The sequence below is a fragment of the Myxocyprinus asiaticus genome, chromosome 33 (genome assembly GCF_019703515.2).
Source record: "Myxocyprinus asiaticus isolate MX2 ecotype Aquarium Trade chromosome 33, UBuf_Myxa_2, whole genome shotgun sequence".
Lineage (NCBI taxonomy): Eukaryota > Metazoa > Chordata > Actinopteri > Cypriniformes > Catostomidae > Myxocyprinus > Myxocyprinus asiaticus.
In genome coordinates, this window is record NC_059376.1 from 41,458,040 (window position 1) to 41,483,521 (window position 25,482).

Consider the following 25,482-nt stretch of genomic DNA (forward strand, 5'->3'; position numbering starts at 1 on the left):
ACATTGCATTTGTTGGCATGAAATTGGGAGCCCATAGTTGACATCACTAGTACTCACAGTGATACTCACATTGATAGTGCATGTGTTCCATGATTCATAGCCAAAAAATGATCTAACGCAATAGATCTGAAGGGTGGAATGAAACTAATGTGAAACTCATGGACTCATGCTCATCCATTCCGTCTGTCAGTGTCCCCACTTTTCTGTAAATTTTCTTCTTCAATATCTTCTCAAAATGGCATGATAAGCACTGCTTTCTCTCTATCTCACTCTCAGGATGACATGCACAGAGTTATCGATCAGCAGCTGATGGATAAACATCAGGAGGAGCGGAGAGATTCTCCGTACTCCTTCAGTGGATTGCGAGGAGGAGCCCCTTCCAGATGAACTCATCGCCTCTCAGACGGAGACAAACACCTGTTTTCATTCTTCAAGAAGAACTGAGAGAGTCTGAAGAGATTTGATGAGGAGAAGAAAGAAAGAAAGAAAGAAAGAAAGCTAAATGAGAAAATCAGTGGTTCTCATCTGGTTTTGCTTCAGGATCCAGATTTTACACTGGACAGTAAATGGTGACCCAACATAATACCAAAATTGTTTAGCGTTCAAAAGTAAACCAAAATTTCCTTAAAATCAAATTCATTCAAAATGTATAAATTGGTTTGTCATTGGTTACGAGTCACCTCGAATTTTGCTGGTTTCAGTCCCTCGTTTATTTAAAAGACCTGGGTTACAAGGTACTTACACTGGAAGTGAATGTGGTCGATTTAATGCGTTAATTCAGTGCGATTAATTAAAATAAAAAAATAACGCATTTAATCATGTCCCTGGACTGTAATAAAAAATATTCCTACCAAAGGAGGAACTCAAGTTTGAAGTACTTGAAGATGAATTCAGTTGCAAAATGGACTGTTGTGAACTGAAGGTCAATGACTGGCTTATGTTCAATAATATAGAAATAAACTATATTTTGGATTCTAAAGCCATTTTTATAATTGCCTTATCAATGCTTTACTCGTCTGCCACTATAGTGTAATGCATTTTGATTATCTGAAAAAAACTTTTTAATAAATATATTTTATTTATATTTATTTAAATATAACTATTCAGAAATATTTAATCATTATATGTTGAATATATGCTGTTATTTGAGGGGCTATCGATGCCATACCATATAATTTAGTTGATAAAAATACAAATACAAACTGTTTCAAAAGTATGGCCACAAGATGCATGTAAACATTAGTTTGATAAAATTAGGGATTAACAGGCGTTACAGTGTTTACCAGATTACAGGGTTTACCAGCATTACGTCGTCATGACAACGAAGTTGGAAATTGGTAATATTGGAAATAACTTTACACAGATAAGGTTTTATCTCACTTAAATTATGTTAACATCTTGTGGCAATGCTTTTGAAACTTTATTTTAACGTTTATTGACTGCCCCCATTAACTTCCATTGTAAGTACCTCGATTTTTGCCTTTATTTTTGAATAAACGAGGGACGAGTCGAAATTAATTTTGTGGTAATCAGCATTATGCCACAAATGCTGTTGACCTGGAACATTCCTTTAAAAGTTGTTAAACCTATATTATATCTTAACTATGAACGATTCAATAGTTTGTTATATTTTATAAGTTGTTTTAAGCATCATTTTTTCCCTGCTGTCCATGACCCTATAAGAACAGACCCGACCCACCAGTTGAGAGCCACTGATCTAACAGACCGAGTCCTCTGCCAGCTTTCAGCCATTTTGCACTTTATCTGTACCCACAGTCCTCACCTCACTGCCAGAGATTCAACAAAGAGGCAACGTCGCTCATTCGGACATATCAAGGCATTCGCTGAAGATTAAACTCAGGATGAACTTCGAAGGCTTTTAGGATGGAGATTTAGAGTATCAACAGGTTGTAGGTTATAGTTAATATTTAACACTGCAACATTCAAGTCAGAAACCAGCTAAAAACATTCTGCTCTTTGGTTCATTCACAAAATCAGGATTTTTTTAAATAATTAATTTGATGTCATTAGTATCCTTCTACATACTGAAGGACTACAAAGTAAATGTAAATCACTTTGTAAGTGTTTGTCAGCATCATTAAAGGTGAAGTTTGTCATTTCTGCGGCAGTCGTATCACCAAATGAAATTGCAGAAGTAACACTATCGCCGTCTGCCATTGGTGGGCTAAACAGATAGTTCCGCCCCAAACTCACACCATTGGTTAAGATGGTTGGGACTACATCACCTTAAATCTGCTGCTATTAGTGTACGTATATCTTTATTTACCAGTTGCACCTGCTTGTTTACTTAGGACAGTATTATGACTCTTTTATTCACCGAAATCTTCCGCCTGCTTTAATGATAAAAAAACAGGCCTTGTGAGACCTGAATATGTGATGTGAATGAAACAAAGAGCAGAAGTGTTTCATTTTAATTCTGTGGCTGTAGAAACAACACTGCATCGGAATTTAGTGTCTAAACAAATGAAACTGTGGCTCCGTTTGGAATGGAATACTAGCATACTGCTCACTGCATACTATGCCACATATAGTCAGATTAAATTATGAGTTAAAAAAAAAATGAAAAATGAACTTACAGCTGATATTGTGAACAGGTTTATTTGTCAAATGGAAAGTCAAGAGCATTGCATTACTGGACACCATGCAGGTATTCTGTGCATACAGAAAATTTGCATACTGTGCTGCAAATTGCAGAAATGGTATGTTATTATGCTATTCCGCACATAGCCCAGGTCAGTTTTCGGATGTACTGCCTTGTGCCCTGTTAGAGTGGACAATTCAGCCTATGAGAATGAAGGGAGCACTTGGTCATGATTGGATGTTTTTTCTGTCTCTCAAACCTGGTACCTGTCACCTTTGTGTGTGTTTTGCGTGTGTGTGCGCGTGTTTTGGGTTTGGACAGATTTTGAGCAATGCTATGCAGCTGTCTTCTCCTTTCGTGCCGAGGTGATTTTAGGTTTGGAGAATCCCAAAGAATGATTTTTATACGTACAAAGACACAAATAGGTTTGGAATATATTTGTAAATGTGTAACTTTTGAATGATAAATCACACTTTTGTAGAACAATCCACATGGAAGCGTTTGTCTGTCGGTGTAGTCTGATTTGTTAATGTTTCTTGTGCAGTTCTGACGGGTCCGGTTCTGTTCCGCTGTCTGATTCAAGATCAGAACTGCAGCTGGAAACTTTTAACTTAAACATTTGATACTCGCAATCCAGACTGAATATATGATGCTGCTCTTATCAGGATAATAGATAAAGAACATATTATTAATCAAGTCTGCACAGGAGGTCCCGTTCCAGGTCTGACTGTAGCTGTTATGAAATAATGTGTTTTCTGCATGAGCAAAATGGCATTTTAATAAAATGAATGTTAAAAAAAAAAAGAAAAGACATTTCAAATGGTTAAATTAAACATTTATACTTTTTTACAAATTGTTGGCTATTATTTTGGATATTTCCCAAAAGTTTGAGAAAATGTATAGGGTACAATGGGGCGAAAGGCACACCTTAAGAAAAAAATAAATAAATCAATCAATAAAAATCCTTTTATTGAATATTGATGGAGCAACATAATTTGTGTCATAATAAATACTAATGGAAGGCTGTTTTGATAAAAAAAAAAAGAAAAACAAAAGTGGGCTAATTACCCCAGACTTGGGCTAAAAGCCCCCCTGGGGGCTTATACAGTGTGAGTGTGGGTATGGGGCAATAGTTAAAGGGCAAAATTTCTTCATTGTGATTGACTCAGTCAGTGTGAGCCCATTTTGAACATTCTTCATAAGAAATCTATTTTGTTCAAATCTACTTAAGAAAAACAACGTGTTTAGCCCCTGCAAAAAGGGGGCTTTATTTTTTACCCAGAATACTATTTTTTTAACTTATTCAGCAGTTGTTGAAAAAATCTTGATTTAATCATCTTGAACAAAGATTTTGTCACAAAATTATTTTAAAAATTCACTCAAAATCAAACTTTAAACATTGCACGTGATCGTTTTTCTTGCTGTTTAGTGTTCTGGGAGAAATAAAATCAAAAGTGCTTAGCACCCTAAGTTTGATCAGTTGAAGTAACGTTTTTGAATCCAACTAAAAATTTAGGCCTGCAGTAACTCCCTTTAAAGAATCCCTGACTGGGTGCATTTGCAGGCACAATCTTAAACCGACAATGCTTAATAAGCCGACATGTGTGGTCATGTAAACGCCGTTCCTTATTCGGGTTTTGGTCGTAAACGGTTTAAGCAAAAAACGATCGATATGCATAGATTTTTGCCCATTACCCTGATATCGCGTTGCATGTAAACACCTTTACCAGTGTTCTTACCGGCTTATCTAATGTGCATGAGAGTTGTGCGCATGACTGTTTACCTTTTGACGTCAAAAGCGGAGAATAACCCGATGAATTCAACTCTCATGTAAAAGCAGTTTTTGAGTTATCAGCCTATTAGTGTGCATGTAAACGAGCTCATTTACAGTTAATGCATGAAATCTAAACTGCTGTAATACAAACACATGAAGCATTACTCACTCTTGTGCTTTAATTCTTCCAGAAGAATGAATCAGACAGCAGCCGCAAACCGGATCCTTCATATTAACTGTCATTTCTGTTTTATGTGTAAATCACATTTCTGTATCCTCCTGTTCTTTAATTTCTTTGCGTTTTACACTCTCTGTTCTGTAATCGTCTCATGTTGACTTTGTACTGTCTATCCTTTTGCCATTTAAATGCTGTTTTTGCAAGTTTCTCTGCTGCTCTGTCTTCAATCTGTTCGTGTTTTCGGGACAGCTCCATTTTTCACAACTCCCATTTCGAGTAGGCTGCATCCAAATTCACACACTTATAGTACCAAATACTAAAAGTAGGCCATATACACCAATCAGCCAAAACATTAAAACCACCTGCCTAATATTGTGTAGGTCCCTCTCGTGCCACCAAAACAGCTCCAACACGCATCTCAGAAGATGATATTCTTCTCAGCACAATTGTACAGAGTGGTTATCTGAGTTACTGTAGACTTTGTCAGTTCAAACCAGTCTGGTCATTCTCTGTTGACCTCTCTCATCAACAAGACATTTCCATACACAGAACTGCTGCTCACTGGATGTTTTTTGTTTTTGGCACCATTCGGAGTAAATTCTAGAGACTGTAAAGTGTGAAAATCCCAGAAATACTCAAACCAGCCCGTCTGGCACCAACAATCATGCCACGGTCCAAATCACTGAGATCACATTTTTTCCCCATTCTGATGGTTGATGTGAACATTAACTGAAGCTCCTGACCCGTATCTGCATGATATTATGCATTGCACTGTTGCCACACGATTGGCCGATTAGATAATCGCTTGAATGATTGTTGGTGCCAGACGGGCATTTTTCAGTCAGATTCTTTGGTTACCTTATTGCTTTGGGCACACTATTTTTAACATACTATGATAGGGGATGCACTTATGTTAAGCCTGCATACTTGTTTAGACAGTATGTGAATTGGGACATTTCTATAAATGCCAACAGTCTCTCAAACTAGACGTACTTCCCTTATAGCTGCACCACAGACATCCACACGTGTGTTTGAGTGGATGCATGTCTTTGTATTTCACTCACATATATGAGCACAGAAAACAAGTTCCTTCAACAAGGTCAAAGACACTCTAGGTCAACTATTTCACTGGACAAGATTCAGGCAATCTTGATGATCCTGTTGGTGTGAATTTTAAACAAACGACTCAAACACCTTGTTGATAATATTTTTGTTGAAAACATTGAATGATAAAAGATGACATTTGAATAGCTTTGTGAGTAAATAATATTTTGGTCCACCAGCCTTTCATTAGTGCTATGTTTTCTTCCTTAAATGCATTTTCTATGACAAATATTCAGATGTAATACAGTAAAATCTACTACTACTCATAACAGCACTATTGTTGCAGTAACACTCTCATAAACGGCTGCTAAGATTACAATTCAAACCTCACTACATTTTAGCATTCATGTAAAAGCTGTTGAGAGTATCTTGATAATACTAGCTAGAACAAATATACTGTCCATTACTGAAATATAAAGAATGTGATTTCTCAAAAGTCTAATTGTTTATTACAAATGGACTCAATTTAAAGTGAATTATTATATACAGTTAAAGTTTTGCCTTTTTAAATATTCTTCACTTTCAGGCAGACTGCAAACAAAATTGTGTTTATATGTGCATTTATCAGTAATATTGTAGTAAAATAACCCAGATTTTCTACTTTGTTTTTTAAGGTACAGTACTGTGCATAGGTTTTAGGCACTTGGGGAAAATGTTGCATAGTGAGGATGTCTTCAAAAATAATGCCGTAAATAGTTTTCATTTATCACTTAATGTCATACAAAGTCCAGTAAACATAAAAAAGCTAAATCAATATTCGGTGTGACCACATTTACCTTTAAAACAGCCCCAATTCTCCTAGAAACACCTGGACACAGTTTCTCTTGGTTGTTGGCAGATAGGATGTTCTAAGCTTCTTGGAGAATTCACCACAGTTCTTCTATCCATTTAGGCTGTCTCAGTTGCTTCTGTCTCTTTATGTAATCTCAGACTGACACGATGTTCAGTGGGGGCTCTGTGAGGGCCATGCCATCTGTTGCAGGGCTCCCTGTTCTTCTATCTATTTCGACTGTCTCAATTACTTCTGTCTCTTTATGTAATCTCAGACTGACACGATGTCCAGTGGGGGCCATGACATCTGTTGCAGGGCTCCCTGTTCTTCTATCTATTTCAGCTGTCTCAGTTGCTTCTGTCTCTTTATGTAATCTCAGACTGACACTATGTTCAGTGGGGGCTCTGTGAGGGCCATGACATCTGTTGCAGGGCTCCCTGTTCTTCTACCTATTTCAGCTGTCTCAGTTGCTTCTGTCTCTTTATGTAATCTCAGACTGACACGATGTTCAGTGGGGGCTCTGTGAGGGCCATACCATCTGTTGCAGGGCTCCCTGTTCTTCTATCTACTTCGACTGTCTCAATTACTTCTGTCTCTTTATGTAATCTCAGACTGACACGATGTTCAGTGGGGGCTCTGTGAGGGCCATGCCATCTGTTGCAGGGCTCCCTGTTCTTCTATCTACTTCGACTGTCTCAATTGCTTCTGTCTCTTTATGTAATCTCAGACTGACACGATGTTCAGTGGGGGCTCTGTGAGGGCCATGCCATCTGTTGCAGGGCTCCCTGTTCTTCTATCTATTTCGACTGTCTCAGTTGCTTCTGTCTCTTTATGTAATCTCAGACTGACACGATGTTCAGTGGGGGCTCTGTGAGGGCCATGCCATCTGTTGCAGGGCTCCCTGTTCTTCTATCTATTTCGACTGTCTCAGTTGCTTCTGTCTCTTTATGTAATCTCAGACTGACACGATGTTCAGTGGGGGCTCTGTGAGGGCCATGCCATCTGTTGCAGGGCTCCCTGTTCTTCTATCTATTTCAGCTGTCTCAATTACTTCTGTCTCTTTATGTAATCTCAGACTGACACGATGTTCAGTGGGGGCTCTGTGAGGGCCATGCCATCTGTTGCAGGGCTCCCTGTTCTTCTATCTATTTCGGCTATCTCAGTTGCTTCTGTCTCTTTATGTAATCTCAGACTGACACTATGTTCAGTGGGCGCTCTGTGAGGGCCATGCCATCTGTTGCAGGGCTCCCTGTTCTTCTATCTATTTCAGCTGTCTCAGTTGCTTCTGTCTCTTTATGTAATCTCAGACTGACACGATGTTCGTTGGGGCGCTCTGTGGGGGGCCGTGACGTCTGTTGCAGGGCTCTCCGTTTTTCTATTTAGGCTGTCTCAGTTGCTTCTGTCTCTTTATGTAATCTCAGACTGACACGATGTTTGGTGGGGCACCATGACATCTGTTGCAGGGCTACCTGTTCTTCTATCTATTTCGGCTGTCTCAATTGCTTCTGTCTCTTCATGTAATCTCGGACTGACACAATGTTCGGTGGGGTGCTCTATGGGGGCCATGACATCTGTTGCAGGGCTCCCTGTTCTTCTATTCTAATCTTTTCTATTTGCAAAAGTAATGTTTGTGAGTCTAACATTTATATTTCCTATTGACTCACAAAAGCTGAAGATATAAAAAACCATCTTAAGACAAATGTTTTTGTGAAACATCTTATGTGCCTTAGACTTTTGCACAGTACTGTATGTACGAGTAAGATGAGCTTGAGTTTTTATAATTATCAAATTCTTATATTTCCAATGGATTCATCACAAACTAAGTTATATACAAATGCAAACAAACATATTCCATGTTTAAAAAGCTTCCATGTGGAACGCACTGTGACGTATGAAAATAAAAAAAACACGAATGTTTTCAATTATCAGTTTTTTCGGTAATAAAACGTGAGGAAGTAATCTTTGCAAACCTGCAATAATTATGAAAGAAGAGACGTTGAAAACTGACATGTTTGGCATTTATTGATGATTATTAATAAAAAAAAAAGCTGACAAAAGTGTTTGTGTCAAATATTAATTCTTTTAAAATATTTATTAATGATTTAATTCATAAAGGGGGTGTCCATTATACATTTCTGTTCTCCAGTGTATGATATAACCACAGCTGAAAAAGTGTTTCAACCATATGAACAACCCTTTGCTACTGTGTAAAAACAGTATTTGCTATTTTTTTGTTGTACGACTGTCTCCTGGGACAAGAGCATTTGATGGTCTTGATCAATGTGCTCCCTAAAGAACTTATAACAATGTGTTATAACATGTAAAACGACACAATAATGTCAGTCTTTCAAGAGACGAACATCAGATTATTCAGATGCTCGAGAATCATGCTCTTAAAGGAATAGTTCAACAAAAATGTGAATTCCGTCTTCATTTACTCACGCTCATGGCATTTCAAACCTGTATGATTTTGTTTCTTAAGTAGTCATTTTGTTTTACATAGGAAAGGGAGACATATAGAATTGAAACATTGTGCGAGTAAATAATGACAGAATATTCTTTCTGAGGGGAACAATTCCTCTAACATCTGCTCCTATTACAGAATGAGTGCAAAGCATCTGCAGGAATACTACAACGGCAACAGCTGTACAGGAGCTGAATTCTATGGCAACACTGAAAGAGGGCAGAGCGCTAATCTGTGATCTTGTGAGGTTGTGGCAGTATCACTGCCCACTTTTCGTCTTTACAGGAAAAACAAAGCAGGAAAATGGGAGCCTGAAGCAGTGTAAGACTTTAGTGAATGTCAAAGGAGTTCAGCCTGAAGTCATTTATCAATGGAGCTTAAAAGAGTGAGTCACAAAAACATTTCCGGTCATATTTCACCCGAGCATCAAAACAAAAAAACACCTTGCCTAAAGAACATGAAGCCTGTTTTATGACCCTTGAGATTCTTTGCAATGCGACATTATTATTATTTAATATGTATTTTCACTACCGAAGTATGGAGGGCAAAATTACTCCACACTTAAACATTTTATTTTAAGATGTACACATTTCAATTTCATACATTTTCATATGGTTTAATCTTTAAATGAATGAAATTTAAAATACATATTTTTAAATCAATTCAATGTGGCAGAAATTTGTTATGAAATTTAAATGCATAAATGTAAAAAGAAAAAAAAATTTTTTTTAATTAATCATTAAATCAAACATCCCATGTATTTTATTTTAGCACTAGTTTGTGTCCATTTTCATTTTAGCGTGATTTTTCGGTTGACTTTTCATTTTCAGGCTTACGGCTAATGGCGTGTCACTCAACATCAGTTTAATGATTTCATTATTTAATGATTTATTTAAAGACTTCATTTTGAATAATTTGGCTCTCCATACTAATTACTAAAAATGTAATAGATATTTAAATAAATAGTCAATTATGATCATTTATCAATAATGGCTAAATACACTCACTGTCATTGAGTGATGTGCCGATAACCATAACCCTTAAAAAGAAGACACGAAGCGCGTGCTTAAACTAAAAACCAACTCAAAGATCATGCTCAAATTAAAATGGATGCAAACTAGTGCTAAAATGAAAGACAAAAAAAATATTTGATTTATGTAATAATTTTAGTATTTTTAATTTGTTATTTTTAATAATTTATTAAAATAATTAATTTATTATTTTTATATTTATTTAATTTTCAGTCATTTAACCCTCCATAACAAAATGCATCTGGCTATTTTATTTTATTCCTCCCATTATTTTGAGGTGATCTTCATTAGCTTTTTATTACTGAAACAGTATTTTCTTTACAACAAATACTACCATGCTTTATAAATTCTTTGCAATTTAAATTTAAAAATGGAGGATGCCTTTAAGCAAACTATATTTATGTATTTATTTACTTTGATTTGGGGGTGAAATATGACCTGGACATGTTCTTGGCTGGCTTCATGAGAGTCATTGAAATGAGATATGGTCTAAAATTCATCTAAAAGTGAAGAATTCTTAGAGTTGTTGGCATCTGTCAGTCTGTGTCGAGTCCACGGTGAGTGAATGTTTGTAACTGTATGATTTCAAAAAAAGCAAAAAAAGGCCCCCAAAAAAAAAAATAAAAAACAACAAACAAAAACACTGACATTCCATGAAAAATAGAGAAAAAGATGCAAAATAAGAGAAAATGAAATCACACCTGAGATAAAAACACATACATCACTGTAGAATAACTCAAAGCATACAGGAATCTGCACAGTTTGGCGATCACATCAGCTTGCAGGTCCTTCGACAAAGAAGGTCGATCTTTTTATTAAATATCACAGATTCCACATAAAACTCCTTAACTCTAATAAAATCTGTACAGTTTCTTTTTTTTTAAAGTCTCTGTGGCTTGTATGGGTCCAAAAAGGACTTGTTCTCCGTTGTGTTTGTGTGGTCTTTATTTAGACGCTCACAGTCCGTTTGCGTGTGAAGACTGTCGTGCATACGAACAGCTCTAGATCCACTAGCAGCACTTTTTCTTTCTTTTGCTATTCTTGTTGAGTTTAATCACATCGTTTTGTTGCTGTTGCTGTTGTTTGGCCACAGACTCTTTCTTTGCTCGGAGCACCAGCTCTGTGATGCAGTTAAACATCTATAAAAACACACACAAGCACATTACTGCACTGTCAACCTCCATTCCACGACACTTATTCCAATACAGATTAATGCACCATTTCAAAGATCCACTTTATATTTGTCAAATTAAACATCATATGTACTGATTTTGTGCTCTTTATTTAGCCAAGCTTTCTTTTTTCCTCCCTTTTCTCCCTACATTTGGAATGCCCAATTCCCAATGCGCTCTAAGTCCTCGTGGTGGCGTAGTGACTCGCCTCAATCCGGGTGGCGGAGGACGAATCTCAGTTGCCTCTGCGTCCGAGACCGTCAGTCCGTGCATCATCACGTGACTTGTTGAGCACGTTACCGCGGAGACATAGCGTGTGTGGAGGCTTCACGCTATCCTCCGCGGCATCCACGCACAACTCACCACGCACCCCACCGAGATCAAGAACCACATTATAGCGACCACGAGGAGGTTACCCCATGTGACTCTACCCTCCCTAGCAACCGGGCCAATTTGGTTGCTTAGGAGACCTGACTGGAGTCACTCAGCACGCCCTGGGATTCAAACTAGCGAACTCCAGGTGTGATAGTCAGCGTCTTTACTTGCTGAGATACCCAGGCCCCTTTTAGCCAAGCTTTCTAAAGAGTGTGTTATTAGACTAGTTTCATGATCCTAGAAAAACTTCATCCCACAGCAAAAATTCAGTTTAAACAATCAATTTCATTGAATCAATTCAAACATTTTGTTTGCATCATGACCCAAAAATGTTAACACAAGACCCTATGTAGCAATTTTCTTGTATTCAATTTTTTTGTAAAAATATATGTAGAAAAATATTGTCGATTATTTATATTCACTGTTATATGGGTGCATAAAAATGGAAATTATTAAATATAAATACTTGGCAACAATGGCAAAATTAGAGGTTGACCGCTAGTGGATTTTGCTGATACCGATAACTAAGGTGGTGGAAAAGGAAGATAACCGATTTATCGGCCAATAGTTTTTAAAATCGATTTATAGAATGTTAAAACATGTCTTATTCTTTCCTTACAATGACGGGCACAGACATAAATGCTTCAAGAGTCCAAAATGAATAAAATTCCACATGCAATTTGTGCAACCCAAATGCTGAAATTAGCCAGAAAAAAAAAATTATTTGGTGCATCACGCAAGACCTTTAACAATAAAACAAGCCCAAAATACACTTACTTATTTTAAATAGAGACTTGGCTCGGTTATAATGCTCTGCATTAAGTATTTACCAAATTAAGCATTTTATATACATATACAGCTCTAAATAAATATAGACCATGGCAAAATGATCAGTTTCTCTGGATTTACTCTTTATAGGTATGTGTTTGAGTAAAATGAACATGTTCGTTTTATTCTATAAAGTACTGACAACATTTCTCCCAAATTCCAAATAAAAATATTGTCATTTAGAGCATTTATTTGCAGAAAATGACAACTGGTCAAAATAACACAAAAGATGCAGTGTTTTCAGACCTCGAATAATGCAAAGAAAACAAGTTCATATTCATTTTTAAACTACACAATACTAATGTTTTAACTTAGGAAGAGTTCAGAAATCAATATTTGCTGGAATAACTCCGATTTTCACTTTGTGAAAATTGTACTTGGCTTGATTCATGCGTCCCCCCAGATCATCACCGATCCTCCACCAAATTTCACAGTGGGTGCGAGACACTGTGGCTTGAATGCCTCTCCAGGTCTCCGTCTAACCATTAAATGACCAGGTGGAGGATCGGTGATGATCTGGGGGTGCTTCAACAAGGCTGGAATCGGGCAGATTCTTCTTTGTGAAGGGTGCATGAATCAAGCCAAGTACAAGGTTATCCTGGAAGAAAACTTGCTTCCTTCTGCTCTGACAATGTTCCCCAACTCTGAGGATTGGGTTTTCCAGCAGGACAATGCTCCATGCCACACAGTCAGGTCAATCAAGGTGTGGATGGAGGACCACCAGATCAAGACCCTGTCATGGCCAGCCCAATCTCCAGACCTGAACCCCATTGAAAACCTCTGGAATGTGATCAAGAGGAAGATGGATGTTCACAAGCCATCAAACAAAGCCGAGCTGCTTGAATTTTTGCACCAGGAGTGGCGTAAAGTCACCCAACAGCAATGTGAAAGACTGGTAGAGAGCATGCCAAGACACATGAAAGCTGTGATTGAAAATCAGAGTTATTCCACCAAATATTGATTTCTGAACTCTTCCTAAGTTAAAACATTAGTATTGTGTTGTTTAAAAATGAATATCAACTTTTTCTCTTTGCATTATTCGAGGTCTGAAAACACTGCATCTTTTTTGTTATTTTGACCAGTTGTCATTTTCTGCAAATAAATGCTCTAAATGACAATATTTTTATTTGAAATTTGGGAGAAATGTTGTCAGTACTTTATAGAATAAAACAAACATGTTCATTTTACTCAAACACATACCTATAAAGAGTAAAGCCAGAGAAACTGATTATTTTGCAGTGGTCTCATAATTTTTTCCAAAGCTATATGTATGTATATATGAAATTATTCAGGAAACTTCTAACTAGATACATTTCAAAAATATTATTAAGGAAATTAGCAACAGGGCTCAAATTATGCAGTTCAATTGCCATTTATTTTTACAGATATAATAAATCAACAACCAAACTAAAGTAAACTTTTAAGTAAAAGACCAATCTTGGAATTTTAAAAATCAATTTTGAGATAGTTTAAATAAAGGTAAGTAATAAATCAAGTAAATAAATAAATAAAATCATTCTATCTTTTCTTTATGTCTTCCTGCAGTCTTTTCACAACACAATCTGATTGGTTCTAAAACCGACCAATGATACACTCACCTCCTCCACGTTGATGTTTTCTTTTGCGCTCGTTTCAAACAGACTGATGCCCATCTGCTCGGCAAACTTCTGGGCATCATTCGTCTCCACGACCTTCGAGTTCGGATCATCATTTTTATTGCCCACTTAAGAGAGAAAAACTTCTGTTAATTCATTTATTAAAGTGGTCATGTCAGGGAAAACTGAATTTTACTTGCTATTGTAAACTAAGAGTTTGATGTCCTGTGTAGATATACTAGAAAATTCATGTATTGAAACTAAACTGAAGAAATGGCTCGTTCAGAATTCATCACAGTTATGACATCACAATGAGCTCATTAACATGACCGCCCACGTTTACATATCAACGCCTGTTCAGTATTCAGCAAACTTGGCCTTCCCTGACGAACAAGTATACCACATTTCTTCTGCAAAAAGTTTGGCCAATCACAAAAGAGGTCATTTAAAAATAAAAGTCTTAAAGGTACAGTGGCAAAAACTGCCTGTTTAATTCTATGTTTCAGAGAGATGGTGGAAAATAGTACTGGAAAAGTACTGTTTTTGGTACAAGAAATCCAATCATTACAAGTTGACAAATAAAATACAATTTGCATTTAACTCACCTAATATTCGACACACGTCGTCGCAGTTCTGGTTGATTTCGTGCAGCCATCGTTTGACATTGACGAAGGATTCAGCACTGGTGACGTCATACACTACTATCACCCCGTGGGTTCCTCTGTAATATCTGAGAATGGAAAGAAAGAACGTCTCAAAATCAACAAGCATTTCTCTCAATAACCACCAAGGGGCGTAACCAAGAGCCAACGCCATGCTCGTGAACCTCTTGGCCATAAAAAACAATGCAACAGTCCTCAGACTTTAAACCACAGGCAGTCTTGTTTGGCAGTCTCCAAACACACAAAGAACTCATTGAAAGGCCTGTTTCAAACCTCTGTGTCATTGGCCGCACCAGTCACAGTTCTCTGCTTTAATAACAGAGACACCTCACATAAACATTCATGAGTGTGTGTACAAACACACTGACTCACACGATCTAGACACTAATGAAGCTGCATACATTCCCTCATTAGCAACATAATGACCATCTAGCCTTGGGCCATTGCACACGTAACCATGTTGCCACATTGTCCAAAATAGAGGTCGACCGATAGTGGATTTTGCAGCTACCAATAAATAAGGTGGAGGAAAAGGCTGATAACCAATTAATCGGCCAGTAGTTGTTGTTTTTTACATCGATTTATAGAATGATAAAAAAATGTTTTAGTCTTTCCTTGCAATGAAGAGCACAGACATTGAAGCAACAAAAGTCCAAAACAGAGAAAAAAAAAAAAAAAAAAACGTTTATTGTGCAACCAAAATCCTAATTAAGATTTGGTGCACAATGTGGGACTTTTAACTAGAAACAAGTTTGAAATATACCGGGGACTCTTATTTTGAAATGGAAGAGACTTGGCTAAGTACTTATAGGTTTATTGATGAGGAATATATATTTAAAAATAGGAATAACAACAATAACAACTATCAGCAACTTTTGCCATCGATTTCTGCAGATAACCAATAACTAAAAAAACAAAGCAACTATCAGTACCCATCTAAGGAGCGATTAATTGGTAAAACCGGTCTACCTCTAGTCCAAAAACGTTGATGCCACATGTATGGATGGCGGGGTTTTGTATACAGGATGTGGTCTAATTTAGGGGTATAGGTCTGGCAGAAATTAGCGAATGGCTAACATCACTAACAGCAGCTTTAAGATGAATGTTGTACTAGTAGAACTTCCAGGACCTCAGAAAAAGCATGAAAACACTCGAGACTTGTCGCATTTCTCCCCCAGTGGCACTCATGATGAACATTCAATTTGCTCACAATTAATTGCATTCATTTCAATGCGCTTGCAAACCATGCAGTCAGAGCAGCCAGTCCCCTGAGACAAACGGAAAGATCAGAAACTTAAAATGAAGCTTTGAGGTTAGTAAGGTTGTTGCTACCAAACCTCAGAATGTCATTTCTGTGTGTGATTTTATTGAGCAGATAGATAAATTCAATACAATACAATTTATGATTAATATTCGCTCAGTATTTTTTATTTTTGTTATTATTATTATTATTATTATTATCATCATCATCATCATCACTGTTTTTATAGTAATAATAACAACAACAACAACGATAATAAAATTCAGCAAATGAGTACAAATTCATAGATATGACATAAAATACCTGCAGACATAAATGACACATACACAACTAATCACACATTTACAAATAAATGCCTTGTGTTATATATTTGCAACATAAACACTCATTTCTGACTTGTACATTCATAACTGTCCAATGTAGCAGGCGTTCAGAATAAAGTGTAGGAAAAAAAAATATTGATATTTCTATCTTTTCGCTCATAGTTTTGAATTAAAAACATCACATCTTGTCAGACGGTCGCATACAGTCGAAATATTTAAATGCATATGAAGCACAAATTGGATCTGAAAATTTTGCATCCGCTGATGTTTGGAACTCCACACAGCCCCTGCCCAACTTTCAATTAGAAATTAGTAATTTGTCATTGGTTATTTTTAAGGATGCAATGATATATCGGCCTCCGATATTTATCGGCCAATTATTGACCAAATTAAAACCATCGGCACCTCAGTTATACTGTAAGGATGAAAACACTGATATGAAAAACCGATGGTTTATTTATAATTAACTATCAACACACTTTGTTAAAATTGTAAATTCAAATGCACAATCCAGAAAAAAAATGACAAAAGTGTTTGCAGTCTGATGTTAAAAAAACGGCGTTACAGATGTGACAGTTTTGAAAGCGGCACTTACCTATACGTGATGAGGTAAAACCATCTAAAACATTTTGACTAACTTTTGACTTCTAAGACATTGGTATGGTATCCGTAGGGGCTACACGACTGATTGAGCTAAAACTGAAATTGCAGTATGGTCTTGCACAATTACTAAACCTAAAAAAGCAGTGTTTTAAAATGTAGGACTGTATGTTCAGTGCTTCAGTCAGCGCTGTGTGAGCAAGCGGCGCCCTCTAACGGTCTGGACGGTATTATCAATTATCCATTACACCACGCTAGCATTTAAAAGGCTGTTTTGTTCCTTTGGTTACAACTTTTTATTTTTCCACGATGTGGCTGTAATTTCCGTGGAATTGCCCAACATATGCATGATATGAATTTGTAATGTTCTATCATATACAGTACATACATGTAAAATGAATGGAATTATTTTTATTTTTTTAGAAATACACTTGTTCCACATTAATCATCATACTATGATATTTAGCTTCTTTTTTTTTTTTTTTTATCTATTTATCTTTCATTGTGGCTCTTTTTTACATTTTGGCCTGTCAACAGATCCAATCCATGTTCAATGGGAATTATTTATTGTTAGAACAATAAAAAAAAGCTTTGTACATTTTTGAAGCATAAATCCTGAGCAAAAAAGTGATCTGATGACAAAATAAGGTAAGTGGCAAAATATCAGCCAAAAAAAATTAATATCGGTGCATCCCTATTCATTTTATTGTCATTTGCACAGATCACACATGGTAGAAAGTGAGCATTGAAATTTGTGAGGTCGGCTCAACAACACAACAGCCAACACAGCAACAACAGCATGATAATAACAAATACCAAGTGCACTACAACAACTCAACAATAGTCTTAAATCTCAAAAGGGTCAATAAAACATGCTCACACAGACATTCCCTGAGTATCCGACATGCTGATTTATTGAACTTACGTAGATGTGATGGTTCTGAATCGCTCTTGTCCTGCTGTGTCCCAGATCTGCAGTTTCACCTTCTCTCCGTTAATTTCCACTGTCCGGATCTTAAAGTCCACTCCTATAGTGGTGATGTAACTACCTACGACACAAAACATTTATTGTCCAGCAATGCAACACTACTTCTACCAAGATGAGAAAACATACCGACTATATTATTTTTGATTCATCACTACACGTTCTTCTATTTCACATTATATTTTCATTATACATGCACAACAAAGGAAATTGTCTATAAGTCTATAAAAAGTCTAAGGTTTTATTCTACACTTTTATTCCCTTAATTAGTTCGACAAACATTCTTCTGGAGAATACTGCATGGCTTACATATAGATCACATGCTCCATTAGACAGAATATAATGATGATGATTAATAGTGCTAAAAAATGTCAAGGCTATCTCTACAAGCAACCCCATTAGCATGCCCAGACATCACTCACTGAATGACATGTTGATGCATTTTACCTGAAAAAGTGTTATCTGCAAAGCGCAGGAGTAGACTGCTCTTCCCAACACCTGCAATGATAAAACAGACCAAATCAAAGAATGACGCATTATGCCACATATGATGGAACAAAGTTTACCTAATGAGAAACACTGACTCCAGCAATGTGTAAATGTGCTCTCTAACAGATCTTTAAGATTTACTGGTGAAAGATAAAACCTAAAATGCCATACATGTATTTGAGAAACATTTTAAATGGTCATAGACCAGTATAAATAGGCCAACTTTTGTCCAATTTTGAGATTATCAGCATGTGCCGATAACTGTGCCAGCTTAGCCAATTAATGGCATGCTAGTATAATAATAATTTAAAAAAAAAAAAAAGTACAAAACGAATAGTATTTTAAGAAAATAGATTTTATTATCTAAAATGTCATTGCATTCGTTCAAGACATTTTTGTTTTGGAAAGAATTTGATGCTTCTTTTCAGCAAGGTAGCATTTTATTGATCAAAAATACTGACAAAAATATTAGTAATGCTGCAAATTATTGCTCTTTGGAATATTCTTGAATCATGGTGGGAAAACATGGATCATCAAGCTTTGTTCATACCAGCTTGAGTGCATGCTTTCATTAAAGCAAAAGACAGACATACCAAATACTAATACAATTCGGAAATTCATGTTCAGTTTATTATTTTTTTTTTTTTATGGATTTTTTCCCCTTTTTCACCCAATTTGGAATGTCCAATTCCTAATGTGCTCTAAGTCCTCGTGGTGGCGTAGTGATTCGCCTCAATCCGGGTGGTGGAGGACGAATCTCAGTTGCCTCCACGTCTGAGACCGTCAATCCGTGCATCTTATCACGTGGCTTGTTGAGCGCGTTGCCACGGAGACATAGCGCGTGTGGAGGCTTCACGCCATCCACCGTGGCATCCGCGCTCAACTCACCACGCGCCCCACCGAGAGCGAGAACCAAATTATAGCGATCACGAGGAGGTTACCCCATGTGACTCTACCCTCCCTAGCAACCGGGCCAATTTGGTTGCTTAGGAGACCTGGCTGGAGTCGCTCAGCACACTCTGGATTCGAACGCGTTCAGTTTTTAATACATTTGTTAAAAGTAATATTCCGGGTTCAATACAAGTTTAGCTCAGTCCACAGTGTTTGTGGCGTAATGTTGATTACCACAAAAATGTATTTCGATTCATCCGTCCTTTTCTTTAAAAAAAAAAAGAAGCAAAAATGGTTGCAGTGAGACACTTACAATGGAAGTCAATGGGGCCAATTTTTGGAGGGTTTAAAAGGCAGAAATGTGAAGCTTAAAATTTTACAAAAGCACTTACATTAATTCTTATGTTAACACTCATGCATTACTTGAGCTGTTAAGTTATTTTAAGTCATTTTTACAGTTGTTTTAGGGTTTACGTTGTATGTCATCATGGCAAAAATGTAAAATTCACTATAGATGTACACAGAAAATGTTAGTGAGTGATTTTATCACACTGAAATCATTTTTAACATGCATCTTGTGGCTATACTTTTGAATAAGTGAGTATTTTAATGTTTACAGACTGGCACCCATTGACTTCCATTGTAAGTGACTCACTGTAACCCAGATTTCTGCTGTTTTTTAAAGAAAAGAAGAGGGACGAGTCTAAATCCATTTCTGTGGTATCCCACAAATATTGCCGATTGAGCTGAACCTGGAACATTTATTTAATGCTGATATAATATCATTTGTAATACACAAACCACCAATTCAACACTTTAAAAAAATCTGTGATACATTCATTCATTTAAAGCTCATCCAAACTGCTTGATTCAGCTTGTTGGAGTTCATAGTCATCTGCTTCACATGCGAAGGTGCAAAGACTCGAACCACAAGAGCCACAAGCTGTGATGGATGGTTAACAACTAGACAGAAAAACAGGACGGACACACACACACACACACATTTTCCTTTGCTTATGTGTAAATCCTCAAGAAAGCTACAGATCAACTCACAGACGAGTGAAGCTTTACCTGTGCTGACATTAACAACAGGCAATAAAATTAAGCAAAGTATAGTCTTTTATTCTTAAAAATGTCATTAGACAACATATCAAAGCAAGTGTCATCTGCAAAGAAATGCTGTTGTAACTTTTCTCAGAACTACCTTCACTTTTCGGAGCCATTTTTTGGCTTGATGACTTTTAATCAACTGATTTCTCTGTAATTTTGAAAGGATGTATGAAGTCAGTTGACCTCCAGTTCACACAGGTGTCCTAGCAAATCACCACAGGTGCAGTTCAGCACATTATATCAACATGTTTCATCTGACAACCACAATAATTCATTTTCAACACTTAAGATTTTTTTTTTATTATTATTTTTATGACAAATGCTTTCATATTTTGACTCTCACGCAATGACATTCTAAGTGTGACTCAACGTGTCCAAATACTTTGTGGTACCATTGAATCGATCTGTCTGCAATTTCACTATGAATAGTATTAAAGTATTTCCATTCAATCTAAGCAATGCATTTTTGTTCAGATTTTAAACGAATGGAATTCTGTGCATGATGCAGGGCTCAAAAACAGACTATCAGACACTTGGTATCCGGCCTGACAGATCAGAACAACCCAACCCAACACAACACAAACAGCCCGTCAACCCGCAATACAATGACGGAAACACGGTTATCTTTCTGTCAATTCAGCCCTGCGCTCGTTTAAAAAGCCTCTTTGATCATTCCGCTTTAATATGAGACACTCAAACCCCCTTAAACGAATCATGTAGCCTCGCCCGGGCCCGCATCCGCGGCTTCGCTTACCGCTGTCACCGATGATCAGCAGTTTGAAGAGGTGATCGTAGTCCCGGGCCATGCCGCTGGTCAGTGGCTCAAAGCCCGCGGCTTCGCTGCAACTTCGGGCCTCTCTCCAGGCGAACGCTTGGCCGGCAACCCGTCTTAAGTCCCCGCCGGATAGAAGCGGAGGATTCCTACCGGATAGATCCCAATCAAAGACGGTTTTCGGTCAGGGTTCGGCGGTATCAGCAGACACTCAGAGCCGGAAACGGCGCTGCCTCTTGTGTGTGCTGCACCCAGCGCAGCTGCCGATACTGCTGGCCAATCAGAGCGCTGCTGCTGATGCTACTGGCCAATCAGACCGCCTCCGAGTGTTACAATGTAACAGCCGTCAACAAGCCCGCGATACAAAATATCACAGGACCAAAAGATACATTTATTACGTGTGGATGGGTGAAGTGACGCTCAGCTTTAATTTATATTATAATTTAATATACATGCACTTTATTTTCAATTATAATACATTTTCTTTTCTTTTTTTCTTTATTTTAAACAAAAGCTCTTTTACTATGAAAGTAATTTTAATTTAAAAAAAAAAAAAAAAAAAATTTTGTGTGGGGCTTTAAAGGAATATTCCAGGTTCAATACAAGTTTAGTTCAATCGACAGCATTTGTGCCATAATGTTCATTACAACAAAAATAAATTTCAACTCGCTCCTCCTTTTCTTTAAAAAACAAAAATCGCTTTCAGTGAGACACTTACAATGGAAGTGAATGGGGCCAACTTTTGGAGGGTTTAAAGGCAGAAATGTGAAGCTTATAATTTAATAAATGTACTTACATTAATTTTTTCTGTTAAAACTCGTGTAATATTTGAGCTGTAAAGTTGTTTATATTGGCCTTTTTTTTTTTTTTTTTTTGTCATTTTAGGGTTTGTTGACATTACATCATCATGGCAATAAATTGTCTATAACTTCACACAATCATGTTAACACACATATTGTTCGCCTTGTGGCTATACTTTTGAAACAGTATTTTAACAATAAAAATGTGCCCCTCCATTCACTTCCATTGTAAGTGCTGCACTGGAACCCAGATTTGTTTTTGTTTTTTTAAGAAAATGAGGGGCAAGTAATTTTCTTAAGTCATTTCTAAATAAGTTTTGAAGTAGTTTCAATTAAAATATTATAATATTTGAAAAAATATGTCTAACACATTTGAAAAACTAGTTTAAACCACTAGTTAACTTGAAAACACATCATGGAAAATTACATTTCAGATTACTACTTTAAGATTTTTGAGACCCCTCTGAAAATTTGCTTTCTACTACACAAACAATGATTACGTAACTTATAATTCAAAACAACAGACAAGTATTATGTATATGTTGTTGTTGTTGTTTTTTAAAAATCATAATAAAGTATAACTATTATTGCAAGAAAGCTTTTACGATATTTGCTCTGATCAACAATGTTTATTAAAAATTCTGCAAATGATTTAAAGACAAACGAAAAGTAATTTAATTCAAACCGTTTATTAAACCAAGGTTTTCATTTTCTATTTATTCATTCAACATCATTGGAGGCCACATTGTTAACTGAAAAAAATCAGCATTACATCCTTTGGGTTGTTAATGGCTCATGGGTCTCTCACACACACACTGAGAAATGAATTACATCAAAAACCATGCACCATCCAAACTGAATAAAAAGGGCATTAGAATATCAGTGTTTGTAAAGAATTGGCACAAATTAATATACTAAATACTTCATATTTCAGAAGAAATCTAAGACAAATTTACCAACCAAATAAAGAAAATATTCATTTTAAATGATGACTTGGGGGTTCGGCACAATAAACACTTTCCCAGGCTTTCATTCATTGTGGCGTAAATGACATGGACAGTCAAAGCTAGCACAAGAGAAGTGTGTGTGTGTGTGTGTGTGTGTGTGCATGTGTGTATGGCTGACTGATGCAGCTCTCTAATGTACTATTGAGTAGATTCAAGCGTTCTCTAAGAACTTCGGTGACTGAAATGTCCGGATGCAGAGGCGGGGCTTAAGCTGTCAATCACGTGAGGATGGTGTCATCGATCTCTTCGTTGGAGTCGGGAAGGCCGGAGATCTTCTTCAATGATCTGCGGTAACATTCTGACAGCAGATCATTGCTGGCCGAGTCCAGGATTGCACTGATGCTCTGAAACCAATTTATACATACAAAAGTTAAAAGCGCTCGTGTGTATGCAGTTAAAATCCCTTAGTGCGATGAACAGAATGAAATTTAAGTCGTTATTCTCTCTAAAATCAAATCAGAAGGGCAAAACACTTAGATAAAAAATGACAGCTATGCTGATAACAAACCTCACTGGTTTTCATCACGTCTCATGACCAAATGTGTGAATATGTTTAATTACTGTACAAAGTGATTGTATGGCTTCATAAGACTTGCAATCCAGTGCATACGTCAGATTGATTTCTTTTACTGTGATGTTTTTTGTCTGTTGAGTTTTCGAACTTGATAGACCGGAGTTACTCTTCACTTACATTACATAATAAAAACTGAATACCTTTTTGAAAAAATTCACCTTTTGCGTTCTATTAAGAAAGTCATATGGGGGGACTGCATATCTCAGCGAGTAAAGACGCTGACTACCACCCCTGGAGTCGTGAGTTTGAATCCAGGGTGTGCTGAGTGACTCCAGTCAGGTCTCCTAAGCAACCAAATTGTCCCAGTTGCTAGGGAGGGTAGAGTCACCTGGGGTAACCTCCTTGTGGTCGCGATTAGAGGTTCTCGCTCTCAATGGGGTGTGTGGTAAGATATGCGTGGGTTGCGGAGAGTAGCATGAGCCTCCACATGCTGTGAGTCTCCGCGGTGTCGTGCACAGCGAGCCATGTGATAAGAGGCGCGGACTGACGGTCTCAGAAGCGGAGGCAACTGAGACTTGTCCTCCGCCACCCGGATTGAGGTGAGTAACCGCGCCACCACAAGGACCTACTAAGTAGTGGGAATTGGGCATTCCAAATTGGGAGAAAATGGGATAAAATAAATAAATAAATAAAAAGTCATATGGGTTTAAACATTTTCATTTTTGGGTGAACTATACCGTTTATTGCTGACAGCAGAAGTCAATATGTGAACATTTCTGCAAAACTAACGAAAATGAATCGGCAAAGTGTTTGTGTGTGTGTTTTGGTCTCTTACCTGCATGCCCTCCTCTCCCTGTCGCAGTCGCAGTAAGCTGACGAGTGTGTGTTCGCTCTGCGCTCGGACACTCGTGTTCTTATCTTTGGTGTTGTCCAGCAGCGCTTTGATCACCGGTTTGACCAGATTGAGTTCCAGAGTGGGAATCTCCGCCTCCTTCCACACCCACCACAGCACGCGCTCAGTCACCAGCCGAATATCACTCGACTGATTCTGTAAACACTGTGGGAGGAGCCACAACAGAATGGTCACACTCACAAATCAAGTTTAGAACATTCAAACATAAATGTAATCAGAATTTCTGATATGTAGCTCCTGATTTATCTTGTTTGGAATGACATGCAATATATTTGAAATACAGTAGTAGATAGTATGTATACTGTAAACAGTATTCACATTTGCCAAAACCTGCAGTATAAAACCAGAGCACACTACACGAGATACAGCATCCCAAAATACAATGCGCTCGACTTGAGCTTCCACTTCCAGTGTGATGAATCGAATCTTTATTTTAACACCTCATTCTTGACTTTATTATTTGATTGGATTGCCAAATTCAATTGATTCAACACAGGTAACCACTTTTGCTTTATTTCTTTGATGGCTCACAGGGCTCGACATTAACACTTGTCTGGGACAAGTGGATTTTTGAAGGGGCAAGTGAAAGAGAATTTTACTTGCCCGACCGGAAAAACAGACTGATTAAAACGTCAATTACGAAAAAATAACCAGCTATATTTGTGATAGCCTGGGCCTGTGTCACTTATTAGAAAGTTCATATTCTTATTCTGCTGTTGAAAATAATCCAGAGTGTAATTTTAAAATCCATAAGTGATCTAGTAACAACTGCGGCCTGTTTGATTGACAGGCGGTATATGTGTGAGTGCTGAACTTGAGCGCGCTAATGCACACCTGAACGGTAAAATGCCCGTCTTGGTGAGGTATTCATGTGAACACAGAGAGAAAAAAGCAGATTTGTATTAAAATGTGGGACTTGTAAGTGTAAAAGTTAATAGTGTGTCATTATAATAATCAAACAACCAGAACAAGAAATGAGAAAACACTCACTGCTCTTGACTGAATAACTTTAGTAGCTTTAATAAGTATTAATGTATTATAATCATACAGTGAAGACCAGTAGTACTTTTATGTTGCAGTTCATTCTGAATGTTTACTTGAATAATTGATACCGCTTTTAAAAACTATTCAAGCTGTTTAAAAAACACTGAATTTTCTTCATTTGTATTTTTTTGTTCTATTATGTTTAATCTATTTCTATTCATTGCTATTTGTATTGTTATTTTATTACTGACTGTTTACTAGTCTTGAATAATTAAG

General features: G+C 37.0%; 3 protein-coding genes across 3 annotated transcripts in view; 1 reads left to right on the forward strand and 2 right to left on the reverse strand.

Moving 5' to 3' along the window:
- Positions 1-8,293, forward strand: part of LOC127423774 (BICD family-like cargo adapter 1) — a 58,496-nt gene extending 50,203 nt beyond the window's left edge. The window contains exon 11 of the mRNA XM_051668332.1: positions 1,777-8,293. Within this exon, the coding sequence (XP_051524292.1) occupies positions 1,777-1,848 (72 nt within the window). The 3' untranslated portion in view covers positions 1,849-8,293. The remainder of the gene's footprint in view (positions 1-1,776) is intronic.
- Positions 8,294-8,490: 197 nt separating this feature from the next.
- LOC127423764 (ras-related protein Rab-35-like) lies at positions 8,491-21,258 on the reverse strand. Its single transcript, XM_051668318.1, has 6 exons — positions 20,971-21,258; positions 18,174-18,224; positions 17,667-17,790; positions 14,501-14,625; positions 13,899-14,023; positions 8,491-11,064 (listed from the first exon to the last, which is right to left on the reverse strand). The coding sequence occupies exons 1-6, from the start codon at positions 21,020-21,022 to the stop codon at positions 10,936-10,938; spliced, it is 606 nt and encodes a 201-aa protein (XP_051524278.1). The 5' UTR covers positions 21,023-21,258; the 3' UTR covers positions 8,491-10,935.
- A 1,203-nt stretch (positions 21,259-22,461) lies between these two features.
- Positions 22,462-25,482, reverse strand: part of LOC127423716 (eIF-2-alpha kinase activator GCN1-like) — a 57,629-nt gene continuing 54,608 nt past the window's right edge. Inside the window, exons 57-58 of the mRNA XM_051668235.1 lie at positions 24,145-24,366; positions 22,462-23,139 (exon numbers count right to left, since the gene is read on the reverse strand). Coding sequence (XP_051524195.1) covers positions 23,014-23,139; positions 24,145-24,366 — 348 coding nt within the window. The 3' untranslated portion in view covers positions 22,462-23,013. The remainder of the gene's footprint in view (positions 23,140-24,144; positions 24,367-25,482) is intronic.

Excerpts from the sequence above, each read along its gene's own strand:
- LOC127423764 (XM_051668318.1), bottom strand. The coding sequence starts at position 21,022 with ATGGCCCGGGACTACGATCACCTCTTCAAACTGCTGATCATCGGTGAC. Across the intron at positions 14,626-17,666 it reads TTCAGAACCATCACATCTAC|ATATTACAGAGGAACCCACG; the intron begins GTAAGTTCAATA and ends TTCCATTCTCAG. Across the intron at positions 14,024-14,500 it reads CGACGTGTGTCGAATATTAG|TGGGCAATAAAAATGATGAT; the intron begins GTGAGTTAAATG and ends TTCTCTCTTAAG.